Raw genomic sequence first — 25,623 nt, 5'->3', positions numbered from 1 at the left:
GTTACTGAGAGTTGGTTAAATATTAGTCAACTGAGGTCTAGCCACATCCAAAACAAATACTACCTCTGTTCCTAAATATAAGTCTTTTAAGCGATTTCACTAAGGGTCTACATACGAAGCAAAATGATTGAATCTATACTCTAAAGTATGTCTATATACATTCGTATGTAATTCACTAGTGAAATCTCTATAAAGACTTATATTTAGGAACGGAGGGAGTACTTATTTAGATACAAAGAGACTCTATATAGACAAAATTTCAAGAATATATACAAATAATTATTTCATAATGTTGAGGGTAGAGGACGGTGGAAGCAGGACCGTACACGTGGACATGTGGATGCTCCCATAATCCGTAAACTAATCCCAGACCCGATCGAAATCCAAATCACAAACACTAGCACTTGGACACAAATCGATTTGATTTACAGAGATCTCTCGAGTCCCGGTGAATCCCGGCGGCACTCCTTCTATAAATAGGCGGCAACGGCAGTCACGACCTCCTCAGTCCCGGCCACAACCACATCCTACCCCCAATCTCGCTCCCTACCACGCTGGTCCCTGCGAGGCGGCGCGGCGAGCGCGAGCAGTAGGGTCGGGTCCGGTCAAAGCGAGGCGGCGATGGCGTTGTCGGCGCCGGGCGGCGGCAGCGGGAAGATCGAGCGGCTGTCGTCGATCGACGCGCAGCTGCGGCTGCTCGTACCGGCCAAGGTGTCGGAGGACGACAAGCTCATTGAGTACGACGCGCTCCTCCTCGACCGCTTCCTCGACGTCCTGCAGGGCCTCCACGGCGACGATCTCAGGGAGATGGTAACTCTTTTTTTTCTTCTCTCTCTCTACCTCGCACTGTTCGATCTCGCACCGGATCCGACCTGTCCCGTCATCCATGTGCTACTGCTGCTCTGTTCCCATTGATTCCTCTGAACTTTACATGTGGCGCTTCGGGTTTCGAGTTGAGTTTTCAGCTCAGTGTTCGCGGAGTGGGGTTGACTTTGGGTTAAGTCTCGATGTCGGTAGATTTGTGCGTAATCTGTTGTTTTTGTTAAGCGGGGGTTTGGACGATTGCCCAGGTGCTCAGTTTTTTCTGCCACGAACAAACAAAATTCGCAGCTAATCTATATTCCATCGTGGTCTTGATTTTGGGAGCACTGCTTTAATTAGTCCAACTAAGTTACTGATTGAATCTCAAATCGTGTCAGTCAAACCTGACTTTGTCTGTGGAATTTGCCTTGCTATCATGCGTGCTGGATCTTATGTTGGTCATATACGGGACACGAATAACTGACTTATAGTTGTATCAACTAAAGTAATCATGTTAACTGACTTGGATCTACTGAAATTATGAAAAAGTAGCTGACATATACCAGTTGGGTTGAACTGTCCAGACAGCGGACAGATGACTTCTTAGGACAACCCGTATGGAAGTGCCGTTTCCAAGCGACATTGTCAATTGCTTGTAGGAGACCGTTCTTCCATCTTCTTTATACCGTACCTAAACAAAGCTTGAGTCCACACAACATATGGTGTTTTCAGAGAACCAAACCAGGGAAAAAAAAGGTTCTTGAAACGACTAGGCCTTGACTTTTGTTGACTTGGTGGCCTCACAACCTGTTACGTGTAGGCATATAAACAATTATTAGGTCGCTGGCCGGCTTGATTATTTTTTGTTACCTTGATTGTCAATTGATTAAGAAGACATCCTATTTCTTATGTTGATTGATGGACATTCATAATTGAATTATTATTTCCATTAAACAGGTTCAAGAATGCTACGAGGTGGCTGCTGAATATGAAACAAAGCATGACCTGGAAAAGCTTGATGAACTCGGAGAGATGATAACAAGCTTGGATCCTGGCGACTCTATTGTGATTGCCAAAGCTTTTTCACACATGCTTAACTTGGCCAACTTGGCCGAGGAAGTGCAGATCGCATACAGGAGGAGAGTCAAGCTCAAGAAGGGAGACTTTGCTGATGAAAATTCAGCAATCACAGAATCTGACATCGAGGAAACTCTTAAGAGGCTTGTTTTTGACATGAAGAAGTCCCCTGCTGAGGTCTTTGATGCCCTCAAGAATCAGACTGTTGATCTTGTTTTGACTGCACATCCAACACAATCTGTAAGGAGGTCATTGCTTCAGAAGCATTCGAGGTTAGTTAGCCAAACATTGTGATGATAGTTGTCATGATACAATTTCTATATATTAATCCTGATTTCAATGACTTTATATCAGGATCCGGAACTGTTTGGTTCAGTTATACTCAAAGGATATCACTCCAGATGACAAGCAGGAGCTTGATGAGGCTCTCCAGAGAGAGGTTCTTTACTGCTATCCTTATGTTGATTTTCATGCTGTTTCTAAGGCACATTGTTAACGTGGCAATGCAGTTACAGTAGCCTTACAGCATCAGACCGCTGAGATCCTTTCTTACACTTAACCTAAAATCTTCCTTTTTAGATCCAAGCTGCCTTTAGAACTGATGAGATCCGAAGGACTCAGCCCACTCCCCAAGATGAGATGCGTGCTGGTATGAGCTACTTCCATGAGACAATATGGAAGGGTGTTCCAAAGTTCTTGCGCCGTGTTGATACGGCATTGAAGAACATTGGGATCAATGAGCGTGTTCCTTATAATGCTCCTCTTATCCAGTTCTCTTCTTGGATGGGTGGAGATCGTGATGGTGAGTGGGATCTCTGTGCCTCGTAATTCTGTGCAGCGTACATCTATGAAATATTTACAGTCACTGTGAGCTTTTATTACCTTGGTGATGTCTGTTAGATGCTACATTTTGTGTATCTGGTCATATCATGGTACTACGTACTATGGATAATGGCACAACTATTTTATGTATCTAAACTTCTAGTACCTTTACAAATGCAGGAAATCCAAGAGTGACACCAGAGGTTACAAGGGACGTCTGCTTGCTTGCCAGAATGATGGCAGCTAATTTGTATTGTGCACAGATCGAGGATCTCATGTTTGAGGTAGAAATTGCTTGATTACTTTTAACTAAATTCACATATATTTGATCATTAGAAGTTGATAAAACTTCAAACTATTTCAGTTGTCTATGTGGCGATGCAACGATGAGCTACGCGCACGAGCTGATGAGCTGCACCGCTCTTCTAAGAAGGACGCTAAGCATTACATAGGTACATGTCAGTAACATTTTTTTTAATGTAAAATAGTACTAGAAGGCAGCTCATCAAGATAAAAAGGCAGTAACAGCTTCTAGGCAAGAAGTTTCTTATAACATATGCCTTCTTTTTATTCTACTTATTAATTTGTGATGTTCATCTCTGATATAGAGTTCTGGAAGAAGGTTCCTCCAAATGAGCCATATCGGGTAATACTGGGTGATGTTAGGGATAATCTTTACAACACACGTGAGCGATCACGTGAGTTGTTATCCAGTGGACATTCTGACATACCTGAGGAAGCTACTCTGACAAATCTTGAGCAGGTTGAGTAATGTCTACGAAATATAATTGTAACTATACATTTTTTCTTCAGTGGTAATATGTTTGGTAGAGAAATGGTCTTTAATATATGCCAGTTTTCTCTTGCAGCTGTTGGAGCCCTTGGAGCTCTGTTACAGGTCCTTGTGTGCTTGTGGTGACCGTGTTATTGCTGATGGAACCCTTCTTGATTTCTTGCGCCAAGTCTCTACCTTTGGACTTTCCCTCGTGAAGCTTGACATCAGGCAAGAGTCAGACAGGCACACTGATGCTCTTGATGCCATCACCTCATACCTGGGAATAGGATCTTATCGTGAGTGGTCTGAGGAACGCCGTCAAGAATGGCTGTTGTCTGAACTCAATGGGAAGCGTCCATTATTTGGCGCAGACCTTCCCATGACAGAGGAAGTTGCTGATGTCATGGGTGCGTTCCAGGTTATTGCTGAGCTGCCCGGTGACAATTTTGGAGCATATGTCATTTCAATGGCAACATCTCCTTCAGATGTTCTTGCTGTGGAGCTCCTCCAACGTGAGTGCCATATCAAGACACCACTTAGAGTTGTCCCCCTGTTTGAGAAGTTGGCCGATCTTGAGGCTGCCCCAGCAGCACTGGCCAGACTCTTCTCAATAGATTGGTACAGAGAGAGGATCAATGGCAAGCAGGAGGTCATGATTGGGTATTCAGACTCAGGCAAGGATGCAGGCCGTCTCTCAGCAGCTTGGCAGATGTACAAGGCTCAGGAGGACCTCGTCAAGGTCGCTAAACAGTTTGGAGTGAAATTGACGATGTTCCATGGACGAGGTGGCACTGTTGGAAGGGGGGGTGGCCCTACTCATCTTGCTATCTTGTCTCAGCCACCGGACACTATCAATGGATCACTCCGGGTCACTGTTCAGGGTGAAGTTATCGAGCAGAGCTTTGGGGAGGAACACTTGTGCTTCAGGACGCTCCAGCGTTTCACAGCTGCTACTCTTGAGCATGGGATGCGTCCACCCATTTCACCAAAGCCAGAGTGGCGAGCTCTTCTCGATGAGATGGCTGTGGTGGCAACTGAAGAATATAGGTCAATTGTCTTCCAAGAACCACGCTTCGTCGAGTATTTCCGCCTTGTAAGTCCTTGATCTCATTGACCATCTGGCTAGGAAAAATATTAACTTCTTGAATAGACCTTTCAATATGTTGCAAACCTGGACCTGTTCGTCAGCTGAAGTTCATGCAATGATTTAAAGTGGAAATCTATATAATGAAAAATAATTTCAGAATAATGAATTGTGATAGCACTTAGGTACCTTCTTTTGCAACTGTAGTAGTATGACAGACTCTAAGCCAGTGCTACATTGGCAGCTCAGGTTATTGCACTAAGATTTAAACAAAACAAAAACAAACCTTGGTGCCATTCAGGTTGAACCTTCAGTCAAATAATTTGTTTGATGCTTGTGTTTGACAGGCGACACCAGAGACGGAGTATGGCAGGATGAATATTGGAAGCAGGCCATCCAAGAGAAAGCCAAGTGGTGGCATTGAATCACTCCGTGCAATCCCATGGATCTTTGCATGGACGCAGACACGGTTCCACCTCCCGGTCTGGCTGGGCTTTGGCGGTGCCTTCAAGCATATCCTCAAGAAGGACATCAGGAATTTCCACATGCTCCAGGAGATGTACAACGAATGGCCGTTCTTCAGGGTCACCATCGATCTTGTTGAGATGGTGTTCGCCAAGGGTAACCCTGGCATTGCTGCCTTGTACGACAGGCTCCTTGTTTCAGAGGGGCTACAGCCACTGGGTGAGAAGCTGAGGGCCAACTATGAGGAGACCCAGAAGCTGCTTCTTCAGGTGTGTTTTACTTACACGCAGAACCCTTGTACTTCGTTCAACAACAATGCCAGCATTGCTGTTACTGTCTTCTAGAAATGTTAACAAGAAAACTGGATTTTCTTGATTTCAGGTTGCTGGGCACAAGGATCTTCTTGAAGGTGATCCCTACCTGAAGCAGCGTCTCCGCCTCCGTGATGCATACATCACCACCATGAACGTCTGCCAAGCATACACATTGAAGAGGATCCGTGACCCAGACTACCATGTTGCATTGCGCCCCCATCTGTCCAAGGAGGTGATGGACACGAGCAAGCCGGCTGCCGAGCTCGTGACGCTGAACCCGGCGAGTGAGTACGCGCCGGGGCTGGAGGATACCCTCATCTTAACCATGAAGGGAATTGCTGCCGGTTTGCAGAACACCGGTTAGGGCAAGGGGAGATTGCTGGATCATCTTCATTTTGTACCTTGATGAGATATTTCCTTTTATCGAGGGCCGTGGGCCTTGCTTGTATCTTGCGGATGTAGCTGCTACATCTGCCCCTCTACCCAGTGAGGAATAATGGCATTTCGCAAGTATAATATAATATTTATAAATAAAGGCAAACGATGATAATTTCTAATCTGTTTGTTAGTCGTACTTGGAACACTTAACAATGTACTGGATTGGGCGTTTATACTGTTTCCAGTGTCTGAATATTATTAGAATGTCAATCAGTTAAATTTTGTGGTGCCTTCTAGCTTAAATCAGTGTATCCGAAGAAAGTTGTTGCGTCTGAGATTGCAGCTTTTATGCCTTCTGATTAGAACACATTTGAAATGGCAGCCTTTATGTTTGTAAGTGCGCTTTGCTAGATAGTTGAATGAGATGGATTGCAGAGGAAAAAGGAGATCTGGGCGAAGATAACCATGATGTTTTTTTTTAAGAGAAAAACCTCTTAGCACTTTATTGCGAAATCGACAGATACAATGCGTAACCAAAAACGTAGGCGGATCATCATCCCTGTAGGAAGTTGGTTGGTGGCTGGAGCTACCTGTTGGAAGTTGATTGATTAGATGTTGGATCCCTATGTCACGCCACCAAGATCGTATATTTTGTTTTTGTTAATGAAATCAATATACCCAAACATGGCCTAACATTCGGGCAAATTTAACAAATTTGATCCAGGAGCGAAAGTATTTCACAAACTGAACCACGTTTGAAAAATTTCCATCCAACTGACCCCTTTGTATGACGAAATTTTCATCCAACTGACCCCTTTGTATGACGACCAATAGTCAGGCGTCACACTACACTGTACGTCGTCTTTGCCTTAGGCGCCACACAGTATAGTGTGACGCCTATGCCTTAGGCGTCGCACAGTGTAGTGTGATGCCTAAAACAAAGGTGTCCCAGAAAAGGGTCAGCTAATGATTTTTTTTCGCAGACAATCCATTTTATGAATTAGTTTCATTTTTGGATCAAAATTTTGCATTCCTAACATTCGTTGGAATGCCAATGATTTTTATCCAAAAAAAATTTGCAGTAGGATTCAAAATGACCCACATTCCGTTTCTCCTGAACTATAATTGTTACGTACAACACATTTAGTAACTTCTATGCAGTGAGTATCCAAATGACCCACATTCCGTTTCTCCCTTTTGACCAGCTGCACTTTCTCGCACCGCTTCACATCATCGGCTCTAGCACACATACGATGGCACTATATGGTCCGTCCAAAGCATGGATGCATAAATGATGCACAATACACAGAAAAGAGGAGTATAGGGCATGTACAATGCATAGCCTCAGGGTGATGCCTCGTATGTCATGTAATATCAGATGTCAGAAAAATTGGTTCGGATGAAGAAGCGGGATCCTTTGCAGGAGGCGGGTGCTTGAAGAGAAAAAGCTGAAAAAATTAGAGTGAAAAGTAGAGATGCATATGTATTAAAGTCTTTATTTTTTATTTTTTGATGAGGCCCATTAGTGATAGCTTGCATTGAAAAGAAAATAAAATCAATATAGATGCCTCAAGTTACTTTTTATTATAGAACATATGTATCCATATGTCATCATTGTACCTGTCTTAAACCCAGTCTACAATTGGTCCTAACTTGATTTTTCAGGCTGAGCCATGAAAAAGCATCTTTCAAACATGGAGAAGCATGTTCTCTTCAAATTCAATTTCTATTATACTAATATTTAGCATAGCATCAAACATAATTTTATAAATTTGCTACATCAAGTCTAAAGTAAACAACATAATAAAACAAGTGTACTCAAACTTTTAATTTAGTATCCTCACCAAAAAAAAAACTCTTAACTTAGTACTATCAGCGTATAGAAAAATTAGTAAGGTTCGTTAATAAAAATAATATTATCAAATTTCCATGAGAAACATTCACAATCTAAAGTCATCGTTTTATATTCATATCAAGAACTAGAGTCAAAGTCACATCTTGAAGAATGTCTATATTTTGGATGAACCACTTTGCTGAACATCTACGAAAGAAGATGTACTGCATATCTTATCGTTTTTTCTAGCAATATTGGTTGTTTGAGTGTTGGTTGCAAGTGTCAAGATTTGACATCGTTAAAAATCATTTGCGAAAACATCAGCATCACTCCAAATTTAGGTAGCAAACCAGTTCCAAAAGAAAAAACCAGGCAGCAAATGAGAAACAATCTAAATCCTACTCCCTCCGTTCCTAAATATAAGTCTTTAAAGAAATTTCACTAAGGGTCTACATACGGAAGAAAATGAATGAATCTACACTGAAAACATGTCTATATACATCCGTATGTAGTCCTCTAATGAAACCTCTAGAAAGACTTATACTCCCTCTGTTCCTAAATATAAGACCTTTTAGAAATTGCACTATAAACTACATACGGATGTATGTAGACATATTTTAGAGTATACATTCACTCATTTTGCTCCGTATGTAGTCTTTTAGTGAAATCTCTAAATGTCTTATATTTTGGAATGGATGGAGTATTTAGGAACGGAGGGAGTATCTCTCTACAATAGCGTACCATGCAGTGTCACTGTCTTGTGGACCCGACCCCACATATCATCCGGAGCAGTACCCAAGTCCCAACCCCCTCCGCACTATAGTATAGCCTCATAAAACCCCCAAACAACAGGGACCAAACTGCACACCAGGAAGGATCATTGTTCGCTGACGCCGCTTCCTTTGGTACTTCCCCTTCCTCCTCCCCTCCCCTCCCCTCCGCCGCGATCGACCACGAAACCCTAGCCCTAGCCCCGCCATGGCCAATAGCAACCTCCCCCGCCGCATCATCAAGGTAAATAACCCTTCCGTGCGCTCCTGTTCCGTCCCCTCCCACTTTTCCCGCTCCTTTCCGTGCGATTTTCGTGATTTTCGGTGGGTGTTGCTTCCTGCAGGAGACGCAGCGGCTGCTCAGCGAGCCAGGTGAGATCTGTGATGCCTCTACTCAGAAGCAGATGCTGTTTTACGAGTTTGTTTTTGCCCTATTTTTGCTCCGAATCAGTTGTAGTAATCTCCAGTTAGCTTCAATAGATCCTCTAATCTCTTGTTTGTTTATCTCGGTTAATTAATACTAAAGCTTCAGTTATTTCTACTACCCTATGCATTCTGACTGTGAAGAGTCGGTCCCTACTTTAGCTGTTCCTTAAATATGTAAAGACAATCTTGGGATGGTCTGTTGAGGTTCCCGGGCACTGTTCTTGTTATGTTCTTGCAGCTCCTGGGATCAGCGCTTCACCATCGGAGGAGAACATGCGCTACTTCAATGTCATGATCCTTGGCCCAACGCAGTCGCCGTATGAAGGTGTCAAATATTCTCCTTCCGTTCTTCTGTTCTGTACTTTAGTTGCCTTTGGCATTAACTGCGGAGTTGGCAATGCAATGCTCTAATTGGCTGTCGAAATGGTAGACCAATTTTAGGACCCAATCAACTGTACTAAGAAAATTCATCGCAGTATGTGGATTCTTATAGTGATTTGTAGCTGTTGGACATGACTAAGGATAGCTCGAGCTTAATTTTCTTAGAGAAAAGTGATGCCATAATTAAGAAACAAAGAAGCCATATTTATTGTGTGTCACAATTAAGGGAAATGACATACAGTCTAACCTCGCTGTGCGCGCGCACACATGGTTTCACACACTTCATAGGAATTTCGGCGCAATGCAAGTAGCATTCTTTTGGTTAGTTATTGAACGTTCTTGTTTCTGCAAAATTCATGGAAGCATCATTTGTTTCCTGAAATATAAGCATCTGGAAAATGTGAGGGTTGTATCTTCTGCTGGTATCACATAGATAGCACCATTGTCCTGAGATGTATCGCTTTCCAACTCCTGACTCCTAAATAGGCTTGCAATTAAGTCACAATTTTTCCCCGTATCTGGAAATGCTTGAATGTCCTGGATGCTCCCTGTAATGCTAGTAGTATCTCAATTCTCAACACAAACTTCTGATATGGTTCATTTTGTCATGTGATGATTACTGCATCCTCTTTACCTCCATTATTGCATTCCTAGCTCCTTAGTTATTACGACTAACTTATCTTTATGTTGTTGGCTATTTCAAACATGTAAATCAGTATCCTCTCTTGTTAACTGTTAGTTTGATTACTTGCCAGGAGGAGTATTCAAACTTGAGTTGTTTTTACCTGAAGAATATCCAATGGCTCCGCCAAAGGTGTTTCATTGTTGCTTTATTTCAAGTATTGCAGTGCTATGACTTTGTGGATTTGTAATTTTGGTGATGTTTTTTCCAAGTTTCATGTAGACTAAGTTCTTATGTGCATTCGGTTCATATGAAGCCCTAAACCCTAATGATCTCGGTTGGATATCATCATGTGATTCTTCTAATGTATCATAGCTGAACACTTAAATGTTGGATATCATCATGTGGTTCTTCTAATGATCTCGGTGATTCCTGATTAGTCTGAGGAAGATGTATTCATCATCATATTTAGTATTGAGAGGACCTAGATTTGTCTGGTTGTTTTGTTAAGATTTCAGATTGAGTGGTTACAGTGATTTAAGGTCTACATGAATTTATACATTTTTTCTGACTGAAGTTTTGATTTGATCACTGTAAACAGGTTCGCTTTCTCACAAAAATTTACCATCCAAACATTGACAAGGTAAGTTTGTTATATTCTGATCCTTTATATACGTTAATAAATTATAATGGTTTTCTTAATACTTACATTATACAGCTTGGGAGGATATGCCTTGATATCTTAAAGGACAAGTGGAGTCCTGCCCTTCAGATCCGAACAGTTCTTTTGAGGTGAATGTTCCTGCTTCAGTAGTTTTTTTGTTGATATGTGATGACAATTTGTTGTACTCCGCATTTGGTGTGTTTGTTCATAAAGAAGCCAGTACTGATATAGAAACCATATATCAGCTCCTCTGGACTAAATAACATTTTTAGTTTCCTGAAATGGATATTAGAAATGGGACATTAATTCTACATTAAAAAGCTTTTGTAGCACTTAGCAAATGTTTCACACTAAAAAGCAGGATGCATAATCATTATGCTGAGACCCTAGAAGAGATGAAAGATTTCCTTAAAGCCGACGACACTAATTGTACAGTACAATGGAGCTGCTGGCACTCTGCCACCACAATCGCCAGTAAACTGGTGGCAGAACTGACATGTGTTTCTGTAATAGAGTACGTATAGGTGTACGTGACGTGGCTCCTTCAGTACCTTGCTGTGTCCGTTGTTTCACCTAGGAGCCACTGCTAGTGTTTACTTGGAAATATTTGCTGAAACATAACCAGAAAGCACAAACGAGTTGAGGAGAACGAATCAATCTTAGCTGAACATCTCATTTCTTTCCACTTGATGTTCCTTTTCAGTATTCAAGCACTCCTCAGTGCTCCAAATCCTGATGATCCGCTTGCTGACAATGTGGCAAAGCACTGGAAAGCCAACGAGACAGAAGCTGTGGAAACAGGTGATAATCTTGTCGCATTCTAGCTGCAGAGTATAGCCATTTTCCCCCCTCAACCAATGCCGATTTCCTATTGCGCAGCCAAAGAGTGGACCCGTGTCTATGCTAATGATGCATGAGCTCTGGCATGCTATGACTGATTGCTCAGTAGTCTTGGTGAGGTGGAGGTGAAATCGACTATCATGTGGTTTAAAATGGAGAGGTCCTGATGAACTAGTGAAATGTGAAGTTTCCTCGCATTGCTTGTACCGAGTGTGATGTATATTATTACCCTAGTTGGGATGCTATGGACCCGTGTGCATGTATATTACGTGAGTGATGTACCGTAATAAACATCCCGAAGTTATGTGTGCCGTTCGTTCCTGGTTTGTTTGTTCCACAATTGGGCTGTCAGCATGACTAGTGGGCCATGCACGGCTTGCACGCTGCACGGGTTGGTTCATTTGGGGTCTGTTTTTATTAAGTTTTTGAGAATTTATTGTATGTTCTGTATGTGTATATCATTGTAGCGTGCTAGAGAATAGTTGTTTTGTACTTCCTCCGTCGCAGTAAATTCTCTGGAACTTGAATGGTTATTGATTGACTGTGAGATGGATTAAGACTATTCACAATGAAGAGTAACATAGAATAGTAACATACATATGTTATTAGTTTATAAGTTATTACCTCAATAGTAGATAGTAACATAAAGGTAATAATATTGATCCTTATCCGCTATGTTACTCTTAATATGAGTAACATGCTAAGTTACTTTTTTTCCCTCTTTTTATTAATTAATTGTCACATCATATTTTTTGTTCAGGTGGCATCTATGTTACTACCTATGTTACTTTTATTGCGGATAGTTAAAAAAAATTGGATTCACACTATGTATATACATATAAAAGTAATACAATGAAGTACTTGTTAGCTACTAGGAATAAATGCAATGACTTTAAATCTTGTCTATTGTAAAAATACATGTAACTTTAATCGTGCCTTCTGATAGTTTATAGTAGAGTTTTTGCATTGCGATACTGTAGAACGGATACATGAAAGAACAAATCCTAATATGTAGAGAAACGTGTGGAGACGCTTCTAGAGACTGCCTAAGTGGCGACTGGCGATCTGCCGGATAATGGCATCTTGCCGTTTTTTCTTGATCCCAAATCCAGCGATTAATTGGTGTTTCTACTCTTCCCCATCTACAGATCGATCTATACCAGCCTTCTCCATTGTTCTTCCTCTCAGATCTCACAGTTTTCGCTTTTCCCTTTCTTATCTTGTTTTTATCTCTCCAGTTGATTCTCCTTTTGATCTACTCCTTCCACTTGATTCCCCATAGAAATCTTTCCAGCTGTGGTTAGTTGCCGTCGAACTCTGCCCACGGCCAGAGATCTCTGTTCATCTCGTTCTTCTCCCTTCTAGTAATCCTTAAATTGAGCCCCAAAATCTATCTAGCAGCGCATGCGTTGCTTCCTGACCATGGCCGGCCCTGGGTTTCAGGAGGCCCTGGTCGAATTTGACGATATGGGGCCCCATGTCATAAGACCATATATATGTATGCTCATTTACAAAATTGCGAAGTTCAACATTAGATGAGTTAGAAAAAGCTTTTGCAAAATTAATGCAACCCTTCCCGTAGATTGTTATCCTCGCTGTAGCTCCACCATTGCTATCATCCAAGGACCAATGCTTCTTAGGCAACATGGAGGCTGATTTTTAGATCACTTTCTATCTTTTTCCTCCAAAAATTGGAAATTTATACATTGGATGATTGGAACCCCAGACATGTAGAACAAAATTAGGATGGTTGAATACATATTGATATAAATATAACTAGTAGGGCAGAAGGTGCGGCGGCACGCCGCACCCGAGTTTAAGCCCGTCATTTAGCAAATTTGTATTTTATGTAATATTTGTTTTCCTAATTATTTTTGGTAATTTTATCTTTTCACTTGGAAAAAGAATGAAAATTTGTTCATCATAATTATTGGTTGGCTATAATTACCGTTTATCCACTATTATTATTTTTAGAAAAGTGATATAATATTTGTTGTTTTTTTTGTAAATTTATCTTTTTAAGTTTAATTTTAAAGAAGGAGTAAAAAATGTGGATTCATTGTAACCATAGCTTATTGTTTGACCGCAATTACTATTTACAAAAAAGTGATGTAATGTTTGTTTTCAATTTTTGTTGGTAATTTTAAATTTTGAAGACGAAGGGGAACAAATTGGTAATTTTGTAATCTTAATAATTTTAATTTCAAAGGAGAAGGAGGTTAAGGAGAAATAATATATGTTTTCATTTTTCTTGGGAATTTTATCTCCTTAATTTTAATTTTAAAGAAGAAGGGGGGTAAATAAATAATATACGTTTTCATTTTCCTTGGGAATTTTATCTCCTTAATTTTAATTTTAAAGAAGAAGGACAGAAAAGAGGTATGTTGTTCATTAGAGAGGGGGGGGGGGAGGTATTGTTCATCATACTCGTAGTTATTGTTTGACCATTATTATTATTTTGTATAAAAGAGATGTAGTTATTGTTTTCATTGTTTTTGGTATTTTTATCACCTTAATTTGAAAAGGTTGTGTAATATTTGTTTTAGAACAGGGGGAACGTTTTTTTGTTGTTGTAAATTTTAACTTTTAAATTTTAATTTCAAAAAAGAGGGGAATTTCAAAAGGAAAAGGATAAAAATAAGGGTTATTGTTCATCGCCGGGTTCACTTTTTCTGCCTTTTTATCTCCTTAATTTTAACTTCAAAGAAGATGTCGTGCAGGGGAGTGCCCCAATCACAAATTGGGTTTCTTTTTGTAATTTTTAACTTTTTAATTATTGTTAGAAGGGGTTTTAAAAATAAAAGGTAAAAAAAAGTGTTTGTTACAGAAAAGTGATGTAATATTTGTTTTAAAACTCGAAGATTTTTTTTTTGTAATTTTAACTTTTTAATTTTAATTTCGAAATAGGGGGTTTAAAAAAGAGGGAAAACACAGGACACTAGTTCGTTTAAAAAAAGGGAAGACTGGTCGATATTGTTTGGCGGCTATTACTGTTCATCAGAATGTACTGTTCACTCGGGGTAGTTACTGTTTACTGAAGGATACTATTTGGAGGTACCGTTCATCACCGCACTGTTTACACGGGGACACGTGGCGTTCGGGGGAAGCCCAGCGCTAGCGCTGGGGAGCTCCCTTGTGGCTCGCTGCTTAGCAGCTTTAATATAGGTATATATGTGCAGTATTGAATTAGAAAATTATCATTATTTTTTTCTTATTAAAAAAATTAAAAATTTAAATCTACGTGTACACTGGAATTGGAGGACTGATTATGGATGAAAAGTTGAATATGTACTATAAGGAATAGAAGAAACTACTCAAATTGATGTTTAGAGGATGAATCAGGAACATGGTATATGGAGTCATGAATGGATATGTACTGGTGTGTGCTGCGCTCACGGCTCGCACACATATAACGCATTGCCTTGCCGGATGCCTGATGGTCGGGCTGAGGCTGTTAGACTGCCGCGCTACACGCGCAACGGCGACAACCAGCGGCGACCGTGACGCCCAGCAATGAAAGGACGAACGACGAAGACGAACCGACGAGCGAGGCACCCACTGAGATCTTCGACTGATTTTTTTCACAAGAGAAACCAGCGGTCGTGCCTTTTCATCTGGCGCGTGACGCTTTGCTAATTGCTACTACCTGCTATGTGATGACCCCATTTTCGTTTTTTGCTCTTGTATTTTTTTTGTCTTGCCTCTTATTGCCGGGCTATACTGTATATGTGTATTATATCATGGCCCCTCCATCGGCCGGAGCCCTAGGCCGTCACCCCTCCGGCCATACACCAAGGCCGGCCCTGTTCCTGACCCTCCTTCCGGACCCTCATCTATCTAATGTACACACCTTGCTTTCTCTTCTCTTTACTACTATCAGTTTTCTCTTCCCTAATCCTTCAATATTCATAGGAATCTTGCTTTATATATGTTAATATTCCTTGTGGTCAGAACCAATGAAAATCCTTAGTCTGAATTGTCGAGGTTGCAGAAAATCAGAAACAGTTCCGGAACTCCGCTATCTTGTGAATTACCACCGTCCCGACATCATATTCTAAATGGAGACAAAGATGAGCAAGGACAAGTGTGAACAATTGCAATGGCTGATGGTTTTTCCCCATGAATTGTGTGTTAAGTCTGATGGACGAAGTGGTGGTGTTGCATTGTGTTTTTTAGAAAAGGAGGATTGCCCCCGGCATCTGCATCAATTGATGCATGCAGCCTCTTATTAAAAAAAAACCATAAAGGGTTCTGTAGTTCACGGTAAGCTTAACAAAGTTGTAAAAAGGAAATGAAATAAAAAGATGCCACAACCGGCTAAAATAGGCCTAGATGACTAAACACCTATCTTATTACTGGACCGTCATCCAAACCGGTTGTAGATATCCCGAGCTATCATCTCCCATCGGGCAGACCCAATAACCATAGGCTCCTAGCTTTTGCAGGAATGAGTAACGATCACATACAGATCATAGCAGTGGCCCTGTAGATAACCTGTAAAAAATTTGTACGAATCTGTTTGTTAAAAATCAAATCGTTGCCGCAGTTCCAAATAGCCCGAAGTAATGCATAAACTCCAATCCGAATGTGCTTAGCAGTATTTGCGTATACTATGGGGAGGGCGGCTAATATTAAAAGCTATATGGAGTGAGCGCCATATAATCCTAGCCATAGGACAGTCAAGAAAGAGGTGTTTGATGATTTTATTTTGACTATAAAAACCGCATCTCTAATTACCCGCTCAATTATGTTTTGCCAGATTATCTTTTGTTAGAATCACCTCCTTGTGGACAAACCACATGAATACTTTGATTCTCAGCGGAACCTTAACCTTCCAAATGTGTATTGTATTAGGGATCGGGCCCGAATCTATGAGATCAAGGTACATAGAATTGACTGAAAAGATGCCATTTTTGTTTAAATTCCAATGAAGGTTATCAGGCTCGTGAGATAGGTTGATACCCATCAACCTTCTAACCAAAATGCAACCAGGCTGCCCATCTATCTCCAACTAAAGATCTCTGGAATTGTAAATTTAAAGGCACAAACTCTAGCAACATACGCCTCTCTACGCTACACAATATCATAGAGTGTTGGATACTGGCTAGCTAGCAGCATCTCGCCTAACCATGTATCCCCCCAGAATCTCGTCAACTCTCCATTTCCAATGATAAATTTAGTTCTATGAAAAAAGGCTACTTTCGTCCTCATCAAGCCCTTCTAAAAAGGTGAATAATTGGGTTTGACGGTAACCTAGGTTAAGGTCTTAGATTGTAAGTACTTATTGCACAAAAATTGTACCCACATGCCTTCATTCTCCAGAGAGAGTTTGTACAGCCACTTACTGAGCAGACACCTGTTTTAACCTCTAAATTCTCAATTCCTAGGCCTACCTGTTCCTTCGGTCTACAGATGATGTCCCAACTAGTAAGCCGATAATTCCTCTTGATCTCGTCACTCTGCTAGAAGAACCGGGACCGATAAAAATCCAATCTTTTTCGCACCCCTACAGGCACCTCGAAGAAGGATAGGAGGAACATCGACATGCTCGTTAGCACTGAGTTTACCGGTATGAGCCTATCTCCATAAGATAAAGCTTGCCCTTCCATCAACTTAACTTTTTCTCAAATCGATCCTCAATGCATTTGCACTCCTTATTAGTGAGTTTGCGATGATGAATGGTTATACCCAGATAGCTAAAAGGCAAGTTACCCAATTCACATCTGAACAATTGTTTATAAGCATCTTGTTCGTCTTTGGCTCTCCCAAAGCATCACAATTCGCTTTTGTTGAAATTTATCTTCAGTTCTGAGAACTTTTCGAATAAGCACAATACCAGTTTCATGTTTCTGGCTTTTTCCAAATCATGTTCCATGAAAAGAATCGTATCAGCAGTGTAGTGTAAATGGGCACTCCACCATCAACTAGATGTGACACTAGTCCACCTACTAGGCCCTTCTCTTTAGCCCTTCGTATCACGATTGCCAACATATCTGCCACAATGTTGAACAAAATAGGGACATATGATCACCCTGTCTTAGACCCTTATGCGTTTGGAAGTAATGACCTATATCATCATTCACTTTTACTCCAACACTGCCTTTTTGTATAAATGAATCGACATGGTTCCTCCATACTTCATTGAAACCCTTCACACGTACGGCTTGATGTAGGAATGACCATTTACTTTATCACACGCTTTCTCGAAATCCACTTTGAAGATTACCCCATCTAGTTTCTTTGAATGAATTTCATGCAAAGTTTCATGCAAGAGCACCATCCCTTCTAGTATCTTTCGATCTGGCATGAAGGTCGTCGGAGTTGGTTGCACCATAGAATGTGCAATCCTCTCCAGTCTGTTCATCCCCACCTTAGTAATTTTTAAAAGCTGACGTTAAGTAGGCAAATGGGTCAGAACTGCTCAATGCGCACCGCCCCCTCATTCTTTGGCAACAATGTTATCACTCTAAAGTTAAGGTGGAATAGCTACATGTACCCATTGAAAAGATCATGGAACATTGGCATAAGATCATCCTTAATTATGTGCCAGCATTTTTTATAGAGCTCCTCGGAAAGCCATCCGGTCTAGGAGCCTTATTATTCTTCATTTGTACTATAGCCTCAAACATCTCTTTCTGTGTAAATGGTGCGGATAAAATCTCATTCTCGTCAGCCCCGAGTTGAGGAATATCCGTAACCATGCGCTCATCCATAGTAACAAAATTTTCATCGGGAGCTCCAAACAATTGTTTATAATAATTAGATATATACAATTTTAGGTTCTCATGTCCTATGATTGTATCCACATCTTGTTCAAGATGGCAAATTGTCATCTTTCTATGTTTTCCATTTGCAATCGAATCAAAATACTTTGTGCTATCGTATCCGTGAGCGACATTCCGCACTTTAGCTCTAAGTGCACACTTCATTTCTCCTTCTCGAAGAAGCTCTCGTAATCTTTGGTCTACCTCCATTTTCGATGCTCTATCATTCGCATCTAATAAAGAAGTCTCAGCCTTGAGATCAAGCTCATTTATAAGTTTGAGAAGCCTCTCCTTCTTTACCTTATAAATTCCATACCCATTCTGTTCCCAACCCCTCAAGAACTGTCTCAAGTGCCTAATTTTATTCTTCCATCTCTCAATATTTGACTCCCCCAATGCTATAGCCCATTCCCTGGCTATCATATCTATGAAGCCCTCTCTTAGAAACCATGCTATTTCGAAAGAGAACGCATTGTTGTTTCCTGCATGTGATGCTTCTCCTGAGTCGACAAGCAGAGGAGTGGGGTCGAAAACGGCTCTTTGTAAAGCTTGGATCGTCACCAGAGGGAACTTCTGTTCCAATTCGACACTGGTGAGAACACGACCCAACTTCTCAAACGTTGGGTTCGGTAACGAGTTTTCCCAAGTAAACTTCCTTCCACAAAGTTCCATCCCCCTCAGGTCTAGGCTCTCGATAATCCTGTTAAACATAAAAGACCATGTGCCATCAAAATTATTGTTATTCTTTTCATCCCTCCTCCGGATAATGTTGAAATCACCCCGACCAATAGAGGTAGTCTCTCGTCAGAGATACACACTAGAACCGCAAGGAAATCGGGTTTAAGATCTAGTTGTGTTGCTCCATAAACAGCAACTAGCGCCCATTGAAAACCATCAATCTTTGAAAGATCTCCGAATCTAATAGCAAACTCCCCAAGTATTACGTCTCTCACTTCAGGGGTCTCGCATTTCACTCCAAGTATGATCCCACAGACCTTCCTCTTGGAGGTAAACAATGCCAATCAAAGTCCACACTACCAGATAAGGTGCCTAGAATTTGAGACGTAAAATTGTCTCGACCTGTCTCAAGTAAATCCATAAAATCCAACTTATGTTCTAGTGTTGCCTTCGCAAGGAACCTTCTTTTAGCCAATTCCTTTAGACCTATGCTATTCCAAAAGATTCCTCTCATCTTTTAATCTATCACTTCTATGCACTGTGGATGTCGGACACACCTTCCGCTTCCATGTTCGTTTTGGTTTATCTTCCCCATTAGCCCGATCCATATAATCGGGCTGAGGCGTTACAATAGACTCAGGTTGCAGAGGGGCTATATACTTCTCCGAACCACTATCCACCTCCCCATCTTGAGCCTCATTAGAAGGTATTAGATCTTCACACAGAGAGTTTGGTGTCCCAACCCCAAGTGCATTATTTTTAGAATCATTCATCGGTTTCACCGTTGCGATATTCCGAACTATGTCCAAGGCCCTATCGACCTCTAAGTCTAGCAAGTCATTAATAAGATTTGATATTTCTTTGGGCGAATAGCTCCCATGCGACGTCGTTGATGTGTGTTATCTCTCATGCGACGTCGTTGGTTGTAATGGCTCTCATGCGACATCTCCCAGCACAGAAATAGCTGTCGTGCGACACTGCTACCTAATCGAAAGACACATGTTTAAAACTCGAATCAGGTGAGCCCCTACGTAACAAAGCGGGACCCACAGCGTGGGACCCAGTAACTTATCCAGCTCAGCATTGGTACAAGAGCAATACCGCGACCTTCCCATCCTCGCCCCGCTCCCCGACCGTTGTTGTTCTTCTTCTGCGGCGACGACGGGCAGCAACGCCATTCGGGGCCGCGACCTAGCAATGTCGAGCTCCGCTTCAGCCTCCCGCCGCTCATGGCCGCGCTATGGCGAAGTGCCCATGACAAGGTGCCCTGCATGTCCACGTACCGCACCCCTGAAGCGGCTAGTCACAACGACATACAAGAATGGCAACCTTGGGAGGGAATTCGTGAAATGCGAGAGCAAACAAGAGCAGGGAAAGGTGAGATATTACTTCTCAATATGCCAATTTTGGTTTTTGTCCCCCAATTTCATATTTTTCATCAGATTTGGGATTTAGGGTTCATCTTTCCGATTTCATAAATTGAAGCAATGCGCCCATTTTGAGTGGCTAGATGAGTACATAGAGCGGATTCAACTAGAGGGTGCATCAGGGGAGCTCAATTTACCGTTGGAGGCGGATAAGTTTGGATCTGGGGCCCCTGGATCTGGCAATTCCATTGGTGCTACTGTGGGGGATGCAGGAGGGACGGCAGAGCTGAAGAAGCTCAACAAGCAGATGAAGAAACAAATCGAATTGAAGAAGCAGGGCAATTTGATGGCCGGAATTTTTTATGTTTGTGTAATTGCTCTCGCATTTGTTTATGTGATGATAATTAGTCGTTAGTGCATAGATTGGGCATCATCTGTAATCGTAATGATATGGATGTTTGAATAAAACTGTTGGGCTGTACGAATTCAGCATGTTTTCTCGTCTTCTCCACTCTGTTTCGGCCCCGTTTTTACAGTTCTGCAGTTCGTCGTCAGTTTCAGTTTCGGTGGTAGAGGAAAAAAAAGGGTTCGTCGACAATTGCTCGAAAAGGCCAGGCCCATATAGAAGGCAGGCAGGGCCGAATAGAACATATTCTGGCCCATTGATAAAAAAGGTGTAGCTAGTGCAAAAAAAAGTGCACACGATCATTGACATCGATATATACAGGCCCATTGATAAAAAAGTTATAGCTAGTGCAAAAAAAAGTGCACATGGCCGAATAGGAAACCATCGCCGATTATAGTACTCCCTCCGTCATAGTTTACAGGGCGCGCCTCAACAATCTCTGGGACCAAGGTGATTAGCGATTGGACTAAAAATAATATTGATGGTTATACCATCATACCTAATTATTGAAAAAAAATTAACATGCGGTGACCTCCCGGTGAGTAAACGAACCATCATCGCGCATGCACTGGTGGAGACCTGGCGAACAGAACTGCATGCAGTTATTCCACTCCCCCGCATACACATCTGCATGGAGAGAAAATTGTGGGCTTTATTGCGGTTACCACACTGTAATTAATTAAGTATTAAACCAAACATGCCTAAAATCCTTTCGGTGATGAAAATGCATGAGAATGAAAGTGCGTTCTGTAAACTGTGACGGAGGGAGTAGCATATTATAGTAGTACTGCCGCTTGTTTCATCCGGAGTAGTTGCATGCATATTAATTAGATCCCATCTATTAATTGAAGGCCCAATGCATGTAGTTTATGCGTCATGTTTTTTGGGTTTGAAGAGATCTTCTAATTAATAACATGTTTTTAGTTGAGAGTGCCTAGGTTGCGGTTTATGCGTCACGTTTTTTGGGTTTGAAGAGGTCTTCTAATTAATAGCATTGACTAGTTGTGCACCTAATCTCTACGTGCCTAGGTTGCAGTGCACCTTCTAATATGACTAATGCACCGAAACAGAGGGAGTATCATTTGACCGCATACAAGAATAATATGACTAATGCATATAATATGACTTGCATGCCATATACTCCCTCCGTTTCTTTTTAGTCCGCATACAAGAATGTGCACCGGTTGTTACGTGCCTAGGTTGCAGTGTAACTTGCATGTCAAAGTCAAAGTTAGCCTCGAAAAACGCATTTGGGGAGTAGGTTGTTATGGTGTTTTCAAAGTTTGTGCACCGGTGTTTTCAAAGTTTGTGCACCGGTGTTTCCGAGCAGTTCTCTGTCATTTCTATCGGGAGACATTAGTATAGTGCATAATGCATAAAACATTAATATGTTCCGAGTAGGTTGTTAGGGTTTAGGGTTTAGGTTTATGTTAAAAATGTTCTTCCCTCCTCACTCATGGTTCTCCGGCAAAGATAGTCACAATCCAAACAGCCCCTAATATAGTGCATAATGCATAAAACGTAAAACATATAATGCATAAAACTAGATAGAAATATTACTATAAAGGGGCATCGGGTACCCTAGTAGCATACAATATATAGAAATACTAGATAAAAATATAAAAAGACGGGCACACACGCCCCAACTACTAGATAAAAATATAAAAAAACTCCTCGGCCAGCAGAAGACTCCTTGGCCCCTCCTTCGCCGGCGCCCCTCACTCGCCATTCTCCGGGGGCGGCATCTGGTAGGGGAGGGCGTGCATGCCGTTGGGCTCGGAGAAGATGTGGTGGAAGTTGGTGAAGATGTTGTAGGTGGTGAACGCGATGAACTCGCATCCACACCAAAACACCTGGCCGAGGAGGTGGTACGTGTCGTAGCGGTTGGTGAAGGTGACATAGAGGCCGATGACGAAGCCGTTGGGGTTGCCATCGACCTGCTCGTGGAGGTGGAACATGGGCGGAGTGCCTGGAGGGAGGTGGCGGTAGCCGGCATGGAGGAAGAAGCTAGCCAACTCTCTAGGGCCCTTCCACCTTGAGATGGCCCAAATCCTCAGGCTATTCTCGATGACTTGGCCGGGCGGGAACTGCCTCCCCGGCACGGTGCGAGGGAGACGGTAGGTCGGGCCGTTGAATTGCATGGTGGCTCGAGTGGGGGTTGGATTTCGCTCGGAAAGAAGAAGAAGAGGAGGAGGCTTGAGAGATGAGTGTGAGAGGGATGAGGATATGGTGCCCTTTTATAGTCGCGTTGCAGCCGTAGTCAATGTACATGATTGATCGTTTTCTCTCCTCCGCGTGGTGGCATAATTAATGGGCGTGCAAAAAACGGTAGAGCATCCAAAGAGGCACGGGCGGCATAGGCGAGATGCTTCGTTTTTAATCGGCATGAGAGACTGTGTCACCGACGCGTCCGTCCCGTGTTCTAAGGTTCGTGCATGCAATTGTTAAAAATAGCTTAGATGCGACGTACCTCTGCGCCCCTGCCGCCCGTTTTAATGCGTTGCTGCATGGCGGCTAGGCTGCGTTCATTTGGCAGAATAGCTAGGCTGCGACGCCGTTGCATGGCATGCAGGGTGGCCCATCTCGCTGCGACGCACGCCAGGCTTTGCCGGGCCGATCCGCTCGGCCCAACGATCACTGAGATGCTCCCCGCTCAACGTTATCCGCTCGGCCCAACGGTCACTGAGATACTCCCCCACACCCACGGCCTATCCGACAGCCGCAGTTTGGCGTTAGGGTTTGATCGACGGTGAATGTTTGGCGTTAGGGTTAGATGGGGTTTGGAGGCAGTCAACGGGGTTTTGAAAGGTTTGACCGAACATTCAAATGTGTGTAACTAATTAAGAAAATCTAAAAAATGAAAAACCAGCGCATATAGTCTTGTTATGTTACATAGTTATGATATAAAATGATAAACTTGATGTAATGATCTTTGCATGAAAAAACTTTCACAAATTGGACTATCTCGACTGAGGTTGCATAGAGTTCAAAATAGTGAGAAGAGGGTTTCAGGTTTTGAAAATTCAAAAAATCAGAAAACCTCACCTTTTAGCTTCATTTTGGAGTGACTAAGCATGATCTGAAGTTATTTTTGCATTTTGAAATTTTTAAACTTGTTTTATTTCTGACTATGTATTAAAGGATGTTTTTTCAAAAATAAATTAATAATATGAATACTTATTCAAAAAAAGGTGAGACTTCGTATTGATCCTATATAGGTATAATATAAGCTAAGGAAATTTTTTGGGTGATTTTGAGAAGGTGTTAGGGTTAGATGGGGTTTGGAGGAAGTCAACGGGGTTTTGAAAGGTTTGACCAAACATTCAAATGTGTGTAACTAATTCAAAGAAAAATCTAAAAAATGAAAAACCAGCGCATATAGTCTTGTTATGTTACATAGTTATGATATAAAATGATAAACTTGATGTAATGATCTTTGGATGAAAAAACCTTCACAAATTGGACTATCTCGAATGAGGTTGCATAGAGTTCAAAAGAGTGAGAAGAGGGTTTCAGGTTTTGAAAATTCAAAAAATCAAAAAACCTCACCTTAGCTTCATGTTGGAGTGACTAAGCAGGATCTGAAGTTATTTTTGCATTTAAAATTTTTAAACTTTTTTTGTTGTTGACTTTGTATTAAAGGGTGTTTTTTCAATTTTTTTAATAATATGAATACTTATTAAAAAAAGGCGAGACTTCTATTGATCCTATATAGGTATAGTATAAGCTAAGAAAATCTTTTTGGGTGATTTTGAGAAGGTTGAAAAAAAACTTGCTTAGAAATGGGGTTGTTTTCCCTTACTTTGGAGCTTGTTTGGACAACATTTTCAGTGACTGTGAGTTGGACTTCGCAAAAAGGGTTGGATTTATGAACTAAAGTGCATAGTAGTATATAAAACAGTGCAACATCACAGAACAAACAAATGAACTCCAAAAATATTGGAGATAGGTTCAAATTTGAATGTCGGTTCAAATTTGAATTTTATTTTCAAGTCAAATCAACATCATAACACATAAGTTTTACATCAAAGAACATAAGTTTTCACATCAAATGACAACAAATTTAAGTTTTCAAATCAAATCACATCACATTTGAATGATTTCGACTCTATTTCTTTTGCTTCTTTCTACCACTCGATTTCTTCTCCTTTTTCCACTGTTTGGTTCCACGGCGCACATTTTGTTGATGCTGATGCTCTTGGTATTCTTGCCAACAACTCCACTAGCCCCCCTCAACTTTTGCACCTGGCCATGTCCCACTTCTTTAGTTTGCACTTCTGCAGATTGAATAGATGGCACACATTGTTTAACTTCCTCAGTTTGCAACTCAACACTTGGCAGCACAACCTCCAAACATGGCAACACAACTGTCAAAGCAGATTCAGTAACAGTTTCAGTTTTCTCATGTTCAACACTTGGCAGCACAACCTCCACGCATGGCAGCACAATAGTTGCTTCATCTGCAATAGTTTCAGATTGTCCTAGCGTGTGCAAAAAAGATTCAGTAACAGTTTCAGTTAGCTCATGTTTAGCAGTAACAATTTCAGTTTGCTCATGTTCAACAGTAACAATTTCAGTTAGCTCATGTTCAGGAGTAACAGTTTCAGCAGTAATAGTTCTCTTCCTTCTAAAGCCATTGAGTCTTGCTTTTTCACTGGCCAGCATTGTTCAACAACAAGAGGTGGGTCTTTTTCTACACGCTTCCTCCTAAAACATAAAGCATTTCACTTGGTTAGATACTAGAACAAGTAGCAAAATCAAAAACTTGCAAAAACAGTAACATAAACATACTTTGGCCTCTGAGGAGTGTAGATGCATTTGGATGAACCAATTCTGTGCCCAAGTACCTCACACAACTTGCACCTATTTTTCTTACCTTGTTGAGCCCTTTTGGGCTTTTCATTCTTTTCCTTTTCCTTTTCCTTTTCCCCTTCCTACTACAACCACCTTTCTCAAACCAAGCTTTGAATCTGCTCTGTTTTGGCCTCCCAGCCTTTGTTCTAGTGACAGGGGACACAAGATAAATTCTATTTCCACCTCACGCCACTGAGATTGGTCAGTTAGTGCAGGAATTGGACTTGCATATGCAGCTTTAAATTTTTGTACTGAATAATACTCATGCAAATATGGGTGCATATTTAACCTGGGTTATATG

The 25,623-nt window shown here is 41.5% G+C and overlaps 2 protein-coding genes across 2 annotated transcripts; both read left to right on the top strand.

Moving 5' to 3' along the window:
- Nucleotides 1-479: 479 nt before the first annotated feature.
- LOC123399942 (phosphoenolpyruvate carboxylase 2) lies at nucleotides 480-5,895 on the top strand. Its single transcript, XM_045094332.1, has 10 exons — nucleotides 480-810; nucleotides 1,759-2,150; nucleotides 2,233-2,317; nucleotides 2,458-2,680; nucleotides 2,881-2,984; nucleotides 3,065-3,152; nucleotides 3,309-3,463; nucleotides 3,570-4,568; nucleotides 4,907-5,293; nucleotides 5,406-5,895. The coding sequence occupies exons 1-10, from the start codon at nucleotides 622-624 to the stop codon at nucleotides 5,700-5,702; spliced, it is 2,919 nt and encodes a 972-aa protein (XP_044950267.1). The 5' UTR covers nucleotides 480-621; the 3' UTR covers nucleotides 5,703-5,895.
- A 2,501-nt stretch (nucleotides 5,896-8,396) lies between these two features.
- LOC123395686 (ubiquitin-conjugating enzyme E2 36-like) lies at nucleotides 8,397-11,569 on the top strand. The gene is made up of 8 exons (XM_045090719.1): nucleotides 8,397-8,564; nucleotides 8,665-8,692; nucleotides 8,985-9,071; nucleotides 9,883-9,941; nucleotides 10,351-10,392; nucleotides 10,468-10,541; nucleotides 11,117-11,214; nucleotides 11,293-11,569. Exons 1-8 carry the CDS (start codon nucleotides 8,529-8,531, stop codon nucleotides 11,328-11,330), a joined length of 462 nt encoding a protein of 153 aa, XP_044946654.1. The 5' UTR covers nucleotides 8,397-8,528; the 3' UTR covers nucleotides 11,331-11,569.
- The last annotated feature ends 14,054 nt before the right edge of the window (nucleotides 11,570-25,623 follow it).

Source organism: Hordeum vulgare, chromosome 5H (assembly GCF_904849725.1).
Source record: "Hordeum vulgare subsp. vulgare chromosome 5H, MorexV3_pseudomolecules_assembly, whole genome shotgun sequence".
Taxonomy (NCBI): Eukaryota; Viridiplantae; Streptophyta; class Magnoliopsida; order Poales; family Poaceae; genus Hordeum; species Hordeum vulgare.
This window is presented reverse-complemented; position numbering and strand designations above follow the sequence as displayed.